This window comes from Plecotus auritus (assembly GCF_963455305.1).
Source record: "Plecotus auritus genome assembly, chromosome: 5".
NCBI classification, from domain to species: domain Eukaryota; kingdom Metazoa; phylum Chordata; class Mammalia; order Chiroptera; family Vespertilionidae; genus Plecotus; species Plecotus auritus.
Window position 1 is genome coordinate 126860527 of NC_137776.1, and position 13063 is coordinate 126873589.

Genomic DNA, 13063 nt, shown 5'->3' on the forward strand with positions numbered 1-13063 from the left:
TATAGCACTATGTCCCAAACCCAAATACATTGTTTTTTATCCCTTAGTTTGACTAATAATAGTGTCTTATTTTTTTTATAGTATTGAAAATTAGAAACATACAAAATCAGACATACATAGAACAGAGCAACAACATTTATGTGAAACACATACTGGAGACTAGAGGAAAAATTTCTTAGACATATATATTGAAGACTTTCTATAAAATCTCTAAACAGTTGTTGCTAAATTGCAACATTACTCTTTTACCTTCATTAAATGGATTTTAATTTCTTTCCCTAGAAAGGGAGTTCTGGGAATTATGTAACAAGTGTAATTTGATGAGACCAAAGCGTTCCCACCACTGCAGCCGCTGTGGCCACTGTGTTAGGAGAATGGATCATCACTGTCCATGGTAAGAAATGAATAGTTATTCACTTTTAGAAAAAACTAGTAAAACTAAATTTTAGTACTTAGCAGGTTTAAACAAAAGTTACATGAAGGTGATGTAGTTTAAAAACACCTTTTAATAAGCATACATTTTTGATACGGTTCTATGAACTCCCAAAATCATTTTTTCCCCCCACAGAGATCCTATCTTTTCTAACAAGGTAATATTCTAGTGGAAAGCTAAGAATTAACATGCAGCCACATATACAAAGGACTAAAGTGGTTATATTAAATGAGGCATGTATGTAAAACATTTTGTACAGTGTCTGAGACTTAGAAAGTACTTAAATAGTAGCTCTTATTGTTTCTAACTGTAATAAACTGTATACATCCCATTGTTTATATTTTCCTTTCCATTTGTTTAAAGAACAATACATTTCAGGTACCCTAACCTCATTCCTCTCCCCTTAAGCCTTTTTCAGTATTCGATGTTTTAGGTATTAAGATTACATACATGCTGGATTTGTGTGAGTGTAAATCAGCTGATTCCGCTGAACAGCCAACATTTTTGGTCAATAGGGGGCTCTCTTGTAATATTTACAGAAAATGTTTACTTGAAAAACCGAATTTTTAAAACAAATGCTATGAGAATTCTGCATTGTGTCTCACTTCAAAGCTGTCACAAGAATCTGTGAACAAGATATTGTATTTAAATGTTTTTCTAGCATGGGATAGCTGTATAAATATTTAAACTGGTATAGTGTAGCATTCTATAAACATATCTGTGTATATCTATGTTTATGTTTGTACATACATGCATGCATATATACAAAGTTAACTGTATAGCAGGCTTGTTAAATTTATAACTGCTTATATCTAAAGCTGACTCGAGGGAAGAGTTTAGCTTTGTCTAGTAATGCTAATCAATTTAGAGTTTCCCTTATTTTTTGATAACTTATTTTGATAGCACAAGTTATTAGCAAGGTTTTAGTGGAAATTTGTGTTTTACTATAAACTGGTTATTTAAGTAGATAAAAAGCACTTTTAGATAAAAGCACTTTGTTACTATATATACTTCATCAATAAGATAGTATAGTTTATAACACATAGTTAGTCTTTAAAAATGTGCCTAGAATTTATATAGGTTAATCCTCAAGTGTTTTCTACAATTCAGTGATCTTTTATAATTATAATAGTAATAGATAATAAAAGCTAGGCAAACTGGTAAGTTGTAATCACACTGAAAAACTCAATTTTATACACTTTTTAGAGCAATATTTCTGATTAAAAATATAATAAATGTTCATATATGGTTGGATATTGATACTTCCCTTTAAAAGAATGCAATAGTTTAAGCTTAAAAACATAAACAGTGAATAAGGAAATATTTTGGTACTATAAAGATTAGTGATATTTTTATTTTTAAAGAATAAAGATTAACTCAGTGACAAAATACAGTAAAGTGCTGTTTAGCCAAACTCGAAGATTGTGGTGAGTTCCCTATTTCTATGCCTCTTGCTTCCAATTTAGTCAACTTCTCAAAATATTGGGAAGAAGAGTGGAAGTAGAAAGAGTTGGAGGATAGGAAAAGAGGGTAGACCAGGGGCCTGAATAAACTTAGGAATTTTCATGAGTTAATTTCCTAATAGAATGTTGTTGAGATACTCAGAGTGAGGGAAACTATACAGTGTAAATTGGAAACAAAGAGAATTTTTGTTATTTTCAGAAATGGCATTGTTCTAACTGCCTAAAGCTTTAGATTTGGAGGTCAGTTCTCAGGTCACCATAAGATTTTCTCTGATCTGAATCTGGTCACTTTTTCTATGTAGTATAATTGTTACCAAGAGAACTCTTACATACTGTGGTCGGCAAACTGCGGCTCGCGAGCCACATGCGGCTCTTTGGCCCCTTGAGTGTGGCTCTTCCACAAAATACCATGGCCTGGGCGAGTCTATTTTGAAGAAGTGGTGTTAGAAGAAGTTTAAGTTTAAAAAATTTGGCTCTCAAAAGAAATTTCAGTTGTTGTACTGTTGATATTTGGCTCTGTTGACTAATGAGTTTGCCGACCACTGCTTACATATATAAACTAAGGACCTTAGTGCTTCTTAAAGCTTTCTGGTTAAGAAAAATGCCAGTATCAGCAGTTGTTCTCAAATTTAGGGGGACAGGAAGGATAAGACAGGGATAAGTCATCTTTCAAGCAGTCTCTGTTGCAGAGTACATACATAAACACTTCGATAGCTCTGCTTGTGAGTAACAAAACACAGGACATTTTCTTACTAACAAAGAATGAGCTCTTAAGTCTAAGGAATGCCTCTGCAAGGTTTTCCGTTTAGTTCTATATCTGATTTTAAAAAATACTTTAATAACACACTTTTAAAACAACAATTTAAATTAGGAATTGAACCTATTATATAGTTTTTTAAAAACAGTGCCAGTGCCCTGGCTAGTTTGGCTCAGTGGATAGAGCATTGGCCTGAGGACTGAAGGGTCCTGGGTTCGATTCCCATCAAGGGCACATACTTGGGTTGCGGGCTCAATCCCCAGTAGGGGGTGTGCAGGAGGCAGCCCATCAATGATTCTCATCATTGATGTTTCTATCTTTCCCTCTCCCTCTCTCCAAAATCAATAAAAATATGTACCAAAAAAAATGCCAAAAAAACACACACAAAACAAAACCCAAAAACATTCTTCTAAAAAAACCCCACAAAACAGTGCCAGTATAATATATTGAAATAAAAACATTTGTACAGGGTAACTTACAGTTCTGAACTAGGGTTTTCTCCTGGAATTGTAAAATATTCTGAAAATTTGGGTACAATAAATTTTGGAATAATAAAACATTTAGCTTGCATTAGCTTTGAAATTTTGGGGATTATGACATTAATCGTTTTTCTTAGTTATGGTTCTCTATTGTATTGCTGAAAGTGTAGCTCTAAGAATCTGTAAGTAGTTTTGGATATATGTCTATTTTTAGCAACCAAGGATAGCTTTTAAAAGTAAGAAGAATTGTGAATGCTTAGCAGTTATGTCAGAGTGGCAGGATTAAGTTATTTTACTTCACATCATTCAAATTGCTCTCGAAGCTAGAATGCTTCATAGAAGAGCACTGTGTAGGAGAAGGTTCTTGTTCTCTTCATTGCTAACTACTTGCTTTGGCAAGTGTCTTAGGTTCTAACTGTACATCTCTGGAGAGTTTAATGCCTTTGTTCCTGTTCTCACATCTGCTCTTCCTGCCTCATGGGGTGTTTGTGAGTTAAAGAAGGATCATATATATGGGCTTCCTTTGTAAAGTACAAAGTGCTTTACAGATATTATATATTTTCCTATGTACTGTTTGCTTTTAGGTTTGAGTGATGTTAGCCTGTCTCCATGAAGTTACCCATATAAGAAGTTTTTTGTGTTTATTTTTACCAATTCTGAAATTAACATCTTATTAAAGTTTAATTTCTTTTTATTTTTTTTCTTCAGGATTAACAATTGTGTTGGTGAAGATAATCATTGGCTTTTTCTGCAGTTGTGTTTCTACACTGAACTTCTTACTTGCTATGCACTGATGTTTTCTTTCTGCCACTATTATTACTTTCTTCCACTAAAAAAGCGTAACTTGGTAAGAAATGTTTATATTCACTAATGTTAGAGCAGCTATAGCATACATTTATCAACATGCTTCCTTTATGTTCAGAAGATTGAAAACAAAAGCAATAAAAATAAACCCCAAATTAATGGATTTTAAGACATACTGGGATTGAGAAAGTAGACCCGAATCGGACATTACCTTTTAACCAAATCTATTTGTGATTATTAGTGTTGGATGATTTTCTTTAAAAAGCAATGTAATAGATCTTTTGATATACAGTATATGTTTTGGTTTAAAATATCTACAATAATGAGAAACAAAGTGAAAAATGTTAACTACTTATTTCTTTTCAGGAATAAAAATAGACATTAATTTTTTTCAAAAGAACTTTAAATTATTGGGAAAAAAGATGTTTCCCCCTAACTTTGAACAATATATAATATAATAATAGAATTTGTAGGATGCTTCAAAAAGTTGTTATATATATATCATTTGAGGAAAGGCAGTACTTTTCTTGCTATGTAGAAGAAATACAACAGATGTTAATAGTACTTGCCCAAAATGGTGATGGTAGTGGTGGTATTGGTAATAGCAGCAACTAGGAGTTTTAAGTCTTTGACTATATATCAACACTATGCTATGGCTTGTCATTTTAGTTCTCACTCTAGTACTCATAACCACTACTTGAGGTGAGTACAGTTTTGCCCACTATCATAGATGAGGAAGTAGACTAACAGACTTTTAATTAGTAGTTGTTAAAGGCACAAAGCTAAGAAGTGATTATTCAACTAATTTTAGTTGGAGAGCTGGGATTTGAACCCGATCTTGTGTTTTCTGAATCTTACTTTGTTTGCTTTCTTATAGAGCTGGTTTTTGACTCTCAGATTGTATGTCATTTAGACTTTGTGTTTTTAAAATACTGTGTGTGTGTGTGTGTGTAAGAGAGAGAGAGAGAGAGAGAGAATGCACAGGTGTGCAAATGTGCATGTGAGGAAGAAAGGGGAGGAGAGAGGGAAGAAAGAAAAATCTTTTTTTTTTTTTATAAGAAAGGATTCTTTCTTTTTAATATTTTTTTTTATTGATTTTTTACAGAGAGGAAGGAAGAGGGATAGATAGTCAGAAACATCGATGAGAGAGAAACATCGATCAGCTGCCTCTTGCACACCTCCTACTGGGGATGTGCCCGCAACCAAGTTACATGCCCTTGACCGGAATCGAACCTGGGACCTTTCAGTCCGCAGGCTGACGCTCTATCCACTGAGCCAAACCGGTTTTGGCAAGAAAGAAAAATCTTGATAGGAAGTTTTTCTTTCTTTACATTATTTCAATCTTTTTTATTAAAAATAACAAGTTCAGTGGTGGTACACATAATTAAATTTTGGAATAAGGGAGAGAAGGTCTTTGAGTTCTATATATTTATATTTCTTGTATGTATTATTTTATGTAATTATAAGGACATTTGTTACTGTTTCTGGGCTGTGGTTATGCTTATTAAATATACATAGATTGAGCAATTGTAATTATATACAAGTAAGTGAAAAAAGTTCAGTATAGGAACTTTAAATATTGATTATTTTCACACTAAGTATTTTGTGTATGCCAGTACTATATATGGTTTTAGGAATATTTCATCTTATTTGTAGAATAATTTCTGATATGATTGGTACTGTATTTAGACATTATAAAAGGTTGTGCATAGTTTCCCAATAATAACCTGTTTCAAATAATTGAGCCTAATAAGGAAAGCATTAAAATAAAATTGCCCAGTAAGATTAAAGTCGTAACTTTTTTAACAGTGAGAGAGAAAATTTATTGCTGTTAATGAAAAGCTAATAGAAATTCTCTAGGAGGGAATGCATTGTATTATCTTGGAGGAATTGGCAAACTATGGGCTTTGGGTTAAGTTAGACCCTCCACCTATTTTTTAAAAACCATTACTTATTTTATTGATTTTAGAGAGAAAGGGAGGGAGAAGGGAGAGAAAGAGAAAGGATGGTAGGAAGGGATGGAGAGAGTGAGAAAACATTGATCAGTTGCCTCCTGCATGAACCATGACCAGGATTAAACCCACAACCTGGTATGTGCCCTGATCTGGAATCAACCCATGACCTTTTAGTATACCGCACAATGCTCCAGCCACTGAGCCCACACTAGCCAGGGCAACTATCTGGATCTTTATACTGAGTTTGCCAACCCCTCGTACTGGAATGATCTTGGCTTTGTAAACAGATATACCTAGGATCAATGCCTGGCATTTCTTATTATATGTATAACCTTTGACACATCATTTAATCTTCCTGAAATTGCAGTGTTTTTTTCTGAGAAATGTAAATAATTATGAAATTAAATAAGATAACACATTTATAAAAGTACCTTGTATATAATATACATTTAACTTATGTTACATTTGATTTTTGTGAAAGCTCTCAGATGGAAGGAACTATTTATCTTTGGCTTATTTTTAGACTGTTTGAAAACATTACTGGGAAATTTACCATAGACTTAAAGAAATTCCAATACCAAATAAGAATAGAGTGGTAATATTCAATTGAAGGATTAGACATTTGAAATTACAAAATATGATTTTCTCTCCAAATTAAAGGTAGAAACTCTGGAAAAATTATTACTACCAATTGACATTTTTAATGGAAAAACTGATTATAGGTGATAATATTTGAGTACTTAGAAATATATATATTTACCTTCATTTTGGATGTTAATGGAAGACTAGCAGCGTAGTAAAAGATTAAAAATCGAGGAGGAAAAGATAAAAATGAGTATAAGTTGGGTTTTGGAAATTCAAACTAGATTTTCCTTAAAGCAATCAATTATAAAACAATACAGGTGATTTTTAATTTTAAGAAATCATAAGAATGTTAACCAATAGGTTTATCAAATAGAAATCAAATAATTAGCTAGCTCATGTTGGCTGTAAATAAGCATCTTAAGTAAAAGCAATAAATTATAAATAGTTCTAGGTACTTGTCAGAGATATTCTAGTAGCGTGGAGCAGAAATTGTCCTCTAGACCAAGTATCCTTATTGTATTAAATAGGATGCTTTCATAATTACCTTCATATTAGACATAATGAAATTGAAACCCAAAGGGGTTATGTTATGACAATCCCAAAGTCATATTGAAGAATCTAGTATGTTTTAACCTTGTTTATTATATATTCTCTGAATCATGAAGTGATTCATATATTATCAAGTTAGATATATGGAGAACTTCACCATATGTTGCCCAATATAAGAAAAGACAATTTTATTGGACTAAGTTAAATTCATAAGAACAGAATGTTTATTATTGTTGTTTCTAAAATACTTTACTAGAGCAAAGCTAAATTCTAGGACCAGAATTATTACATAATTAAGCCTGGAGAACATATTTTATAATTTATATATCCCTAAATATCCCAGTGATCTGAAGCAAACCAAATGTTCAAAAGGCACTTAATATTCATTGGAATAAATTCTAGTCATTTTATTGATTTAGATGTTGATCATTTGAAGCTATATTACAATATCTGGATTGGATGGATTGACTCTGGTATCATTATAAATTACGCCTCTTCATTTGTAGTAAAGATTCTTTCCTTAAAGTATTTTTTCTGTTATTAATTTGGGGTATAATATAAATGTAGAACTAAAAGACACAAGATATTATTGTTGTTTACATATTATGTGCTATAATGCATATGTTATATGAAGTCAATTTTCATTTAGAGTTGTCCAAATATCAATGCTTCTCCTAGTTCTCCAGAAATATCTAACTTCTTTCTGGAAGTATTTTTTCTGCCTATTAGTGCAAATCTGCTGGACCACATTTTCCTAGTTTGAGTTCATCTGAAAATGTTTTTATTTCACTTCTGAAGGACTTACTTGCTTGAAGTAGAATTATAACGTGGAGTTACTTTCTGTTATTAAAGGTGTTATTCCATTGTTTCATAGTTTCCATTATTTCTATTGTAAAATTTGTTGCTAGTCTTATTGTTATTTCATTGAAATAATGTATCTTTTCTTTGGCTGCTTTTATGATTCAGTTAACTTATTTTATTTCAACTTTACTGAGGTATAATTGACATAAAAATATAAATATTTAAATTGTACATAATGGTGATTTGATATACATGTCAAATACATATACACTGTGAAAGGATTCCTTCATCCAGTTAAGACATACAAATTAATTAATTAATTAATTTGGTGAGACCACTTGAGTTCTACTCTCTTAGCCAATTTTAATTATACAATACAGTGTTATGAACTATGGTCACCATGTTTTACATTAGATCCTCAGACCTTATTTACCTTATAGCTACAGTTTGTACTACCCTTTTAACAACCTCTCCTTATTCCCTGCAGCCCCTGGCAACCATTTTACTTTCTGTCCCTATGAGTTTGAACTTTTAAAGAAAAGTTTATAAATCCCACATTTAAGTGATGCCATGAAATATTTGTCTTTGTCTGGCAAATTTCACTTAGCATATATAATGTCATCAGGTGCATCCATATGTAACAAATGTTCTTATTGCTGAATAATATTCCATTGCATTTATATTCCACATCTTCCTTATGTATTCATCTGTTGAACACCTAGGCTGTTTCCATAGTTTGGCGATTTTGATTATGTTACAGTGAACATGGGAGTGTAGCTTTCTCTTTGATATCCTGTATATATATATGTGTGTGTGTGTATATCCAGAAGTGGAATTGCTGGATTATGTGGTGGTTCTATTTGTAATTTTTTTGAGGAGTCCCCATACTGTCTTCCATAGTGGCTTCATCAATTTATTTTCCCACCACAGTGTACAAGGGTTTCCTTTCTTCACATTCTTGCCAACACTTACCTTTGTTGCTTTTTTATGATAGCCATTTTAATAGGTGTGAGTGATACCTTGTGACTTTGATTTGCAATTTCCTGATGATTAGTGATGCTGAGCACCTTTTCATGTAACCGTCAGCCATCTGTGTGACTTCTTTGGAACAATGACTATTCAGTTCCTTTGCCCATTTTTTAAACATTTTTTTTCTATTACTGACTTGTAGAGTTCTTTATATATTTTGGATATTAACCCATTATCAGAAAAATGATTTGCAAGTATATTTTTTGCCATTCTATAGATTGTCTTTTCATTTTTGGTTTCTTTTGCTGTGCAGAGGCTTTTTAGTTTGATGTAGTCTCACTGGTTTGTTTATTTTTATTTGTTGCTTTGTTTTTGGTGTCAAATTCAAGTCTATGTCAATACCAATGTCAAGGAACTTACCCTGTATGTTTTCTTCCCTGCATTTTATGGTTTCAGGTTTTACATTCAAGTCTTTAATCCTTTTTGAGTTGTATTTTGTGTATGGTGTAAGATAGGGTTCTGGCCCATTCTTTTGCATGTGGCTATACAGTTTTTCCAACACCATTTATTGAAGAGACTGTCCTTTCTCCATTGACTAATCTTGGCTCCTTTGTTGGAAATTAATTGACCATATATATGCATGGGTTTGTTTCTTGGCTTTCTTTTCTGTCCCAGTGATCTATGTGTTTGTTTTTATGCCCGTATCAAACTGTTTTGATTACTATAGCTTTGTAATGTAGTTCAAAATCAGAAAATGTGGTGCTTTTTAGCTTTACTCTTTCTGAAGATTGCTTTGGTTATTTGGGGTCTTTTGTGGTTCCATACAAATTTTAGAATTGTTTTGTTTCTATGAAACATACCATTGGAATTTTCACAGAGATTGTATTGAATCTGTAGGTCACTTTGGTAGTGTGAACATTTTTGGAATCCTATATAATAAAAGGCTAATATGCAAATAGACTGAACGGTGGAACAACTGAACAACTGGTCCCTATGACATGCGCTGACTGCCAAGGGACATGGCAGATGTTGGCCGCGGCAGGATGGTGGTGCAGGTGAGCAGGGGCTGCCAGTCGCTGTCATCGGGGCAAGCCTCTGGTGGTTACTGAAAATTCTTTGCTCCCACGCGCTGTGGTCCCTGCCCAGTGCTTGCTTCTGCTGCTGGCGCTGGAGCACCCACTAAGTGCTGGCCCCGCTCGCACCCACAGCCGGTGCCCAGCGCTGGTCCCAATCCCTCAGTGCTATCAGCGGGTGCGAGCGGCACCTACTGACCCTGATCGCCCTGAGGGCTTCTTCACCTCCCCCTGCTCCTGAGGGGTGATCAGGGCAGCAGCCGCCGCTCGCACCGCTGATGGCACTGGCCCTGCTCATACCCACTGCTGGTGTCAGCTCCATTCGCTTGGCGCCATCGGGGTGCGAGTAGGGCTGGCGCCGTCAGTGTGTGGGATCGGTGGCGGAGGGAGCGGGGCTGCCTGCAGACAGAGGACCAGGGGCCACGGCAGGAGGGGCTGGGTGGGGGTGCGGAGGATGGGCCCAGACCCGCCCCTGTGCCTACTGCAGCCTTGCAGCCCACAGTTCTTTTCAAGGTGCACGAATTTGTGCACTGGGCCCCTAGTATCTATATATATAAAAAGCCAGTGACCATAACTGCCATAATGACCAGTTGCTATGACACCCACCGTAGCCAGCGAACTGGCCCGATCAGATGGTGGGGCCAGCTGTCCAACCTCGCGGCACCCTCCCCCCTGCCGGCCTGCCCCTGATTGGACTCTCCCACCCCGATCAAGAGGGGGTCGCCAGCCAAATGTCCCATCCTTCCCCCCCCGCCAGCCCCGCCCCCAATAAGCCTGCTGCACCACGATAGGCCCCTCCCAACCGGCCTGCCCCGATTGCACTCCCCACCCCAATAGGGGGCGGGGCTGGGCAGCCAACCTCCTGCAGCCCCTCCCCCCATCTGGCCATGCCCCTGATGGCCCCCACCACCCTGATCGGCCCGCAGCCCCTCCCCCCAGCTGGCCCACCCCAGATCGGCCCCCAACCCTGTCAGGGGCAGGGCCGGCCGGCCAACCACCCATGGCTCCTCCCCCAGGCCGCTGGCCCCCAATCGGCACCCCTAACCCCATTCAGGGGTGGGGCCGGTCAGCCCACTGCCCACAGCCCCTCCCCATTGCTGGCCCCACCCCCAGTTGGCCCCCCAACCCCAATTGGGGGCAAGGCCTGCTGGCCAATGGCCCGCAGTCCCTTTCCCCAGCCGGCCCATCCCTGATCCGCCCCAATAGGGGCGGGCCGGCAGGCCATCCTTCCGCCATCCCCTCCTCCCGACAGGCCCATCCCTGATCTGCCCCACTGGGGCCGGGCCAGCTGGATCCCACTCATGCACGAATTCGTGCACTGGGCCTCCAGTTTAATATAATCCATGGAACAGCTTTTCATTTATTAGTATCTTCATTTTTTTTTCATCAATATCTTATAGGTTTCACTGTACTGATCTACCACCTTCTAGGTAAATTTATTCCTAGGTATTTTATTTCTTTTGATTTTGAAAACAGGATTGTTGTCTTAATATTTTTTTTTTCTCAATAGTTATTAGTGCATAGAAATGCAACTGATATTTCTGTGTTCTGTCTTCTGTAACTTTACTGAATTTGTTTACTAGTGCTAAACAATTTTTTGGTAGAATCTTTTGTTTTTTTCTATATAATATGTCATCTTCAAATAGAGATAATTTTATTTTTTCTTTTCTAATATGGAGGCCTTTCATTTCTTTTTCTTGCCTAATTGCTTTGACTTCCAATATTATGTTGAATAAAAGTGGTGAAAGTGGGCACCCTTGTCTTTTCCTGATTTTAGAAAAAAAGCTTTTGGCCTTTCACTATTAAGTATGAGGCTTCTGTGAGCTTGTCATATCTAACCTTTATTATGTTGAAGTATGTTCCTGGTATACCCAGTTTTTTGAGAGTTTTATCATAAATGGATGTTGAATTTCATTAAGTGCTATTTTTGCATCTGTTGAGGTGATTATATGATTTTTGTCTTTTTGTTCATGTGGTAAATCACATCGATTGGTTTGCAGCTGTTGAAGCATCTTTGCATCTTTGGAATTAAATTCCACTTGATCATGGTGTATGATTCTTTTAATGTATTGTTGAATGATATTTTTTAGATTTTTGCCTCTCTGTTCATCAGGAATGTTGGCTCTATTTTCTTTTCTTCTGTTATATAGGTTTGGTATTAGGTAAATACTGGCCTTACAATATGATTATGGAAGTATTCCCTCTTTAATTTTTTTGAAATGTTTGATGAGGATAGGTGTTAATTCTTCTTTAAATGTTTGGTAGAATTGACCCATAAAGCCATCTGGTCCTGTACTTTTCTTTTTTGGGAGGTTTTTGATAATTGATTCATTCTCCTTACTTAGTAATTTGTCTGTTTAAATTTGTTGTTTCTTTATGATTTGATCTTGATGGTTTTTATGTTTCTAGGAATTTATTCATTTCTTCTTTCCAACTTGTTGGTATGTAATTTTCATGGTAGTCTTTTATGATCCTTTGTATTTGTAAGGTATCATTTGTAATGTCTCCTTTTAATTTTTTACTTTATTTATTTGAGTTCTCTTTTTTATGAGTGAGTGTAGCTAAATGTTTGTCTATTTTGTTTCATCTTTCAAAAAAACAGCTTTTAGTTTCCTTTATTTTCTTCTCATCTTTTAAGTCTCTATTTTTTAAAAAAAATATATTTTTATTGATTTTTTCCAGAGAGGAAGGGAGAGGGATAGAGAATTAGAAACATCGATCAGCTGCCTCCTGCACACCTCCTACTGGGGATGTGCCCGCAACCAAGGCACATACACTTGACTGGAATCAAACCTGGGACCTTTCAGTCTGCAGGCTGAAGCTCTTATCCACTGAGCCAAACTGGTTAGGGCTACGTCTCTATTTTACTTACTTCTGCTCTTTGTCATTTCTTTCTAACTTTTGGCTTGGTTCTTTTTCTAATTTACTCCTTTTTTTTTTGGACAGGCAATAGGAAAAAATTCATCTTGATTCAGCCAACAGTGTATATATAACAAACATTTCTAAAGCTAAATAACAGAACATTGGTCGTAATACAGCAGTTCTTTTGATGATGACATTTATTAAATTTACTAGAGGCCCGTTGCAGGAAGATTCCTGCAATAGGACTTCCTGTGGCGGTTTGCTTCCCTCCCTTCTCCGCAGCCCTGCCTGCTTCCCTCCCTTCTCCGCAGCCCTGCCTGCTTCCCTCCCTTC

General features: G+C 36.1%; 1 protein-coding gene across 7 annotated transcripts in view; it reads left to right on the plus strand.

The window, feature by feature from the left end:
• The window catches only part of ZDHHC21 (zDHHC palmitoyltransferase 21), a 51962-nt gene that overhangs the window by 17464 nt on the left and 21435 nt on the right, over positions 1-13063 (plus strand). For all 7 annotated transcript variants that reach the window (XM_080668941.1, XM_080668942.1, XM_080668945.1 and 4 more), the window contains 2 exons: positions 283-394; positions 3841-3979. In XM_080668941.1, the coding sequence (XP_080525067.1) occupies positions 283-394; positions 3841-3979 (251 nt within the window). The remainder of the gene's footprint in view (positions 1-282; positions 395-3840; positions 3980-13063) is intronic.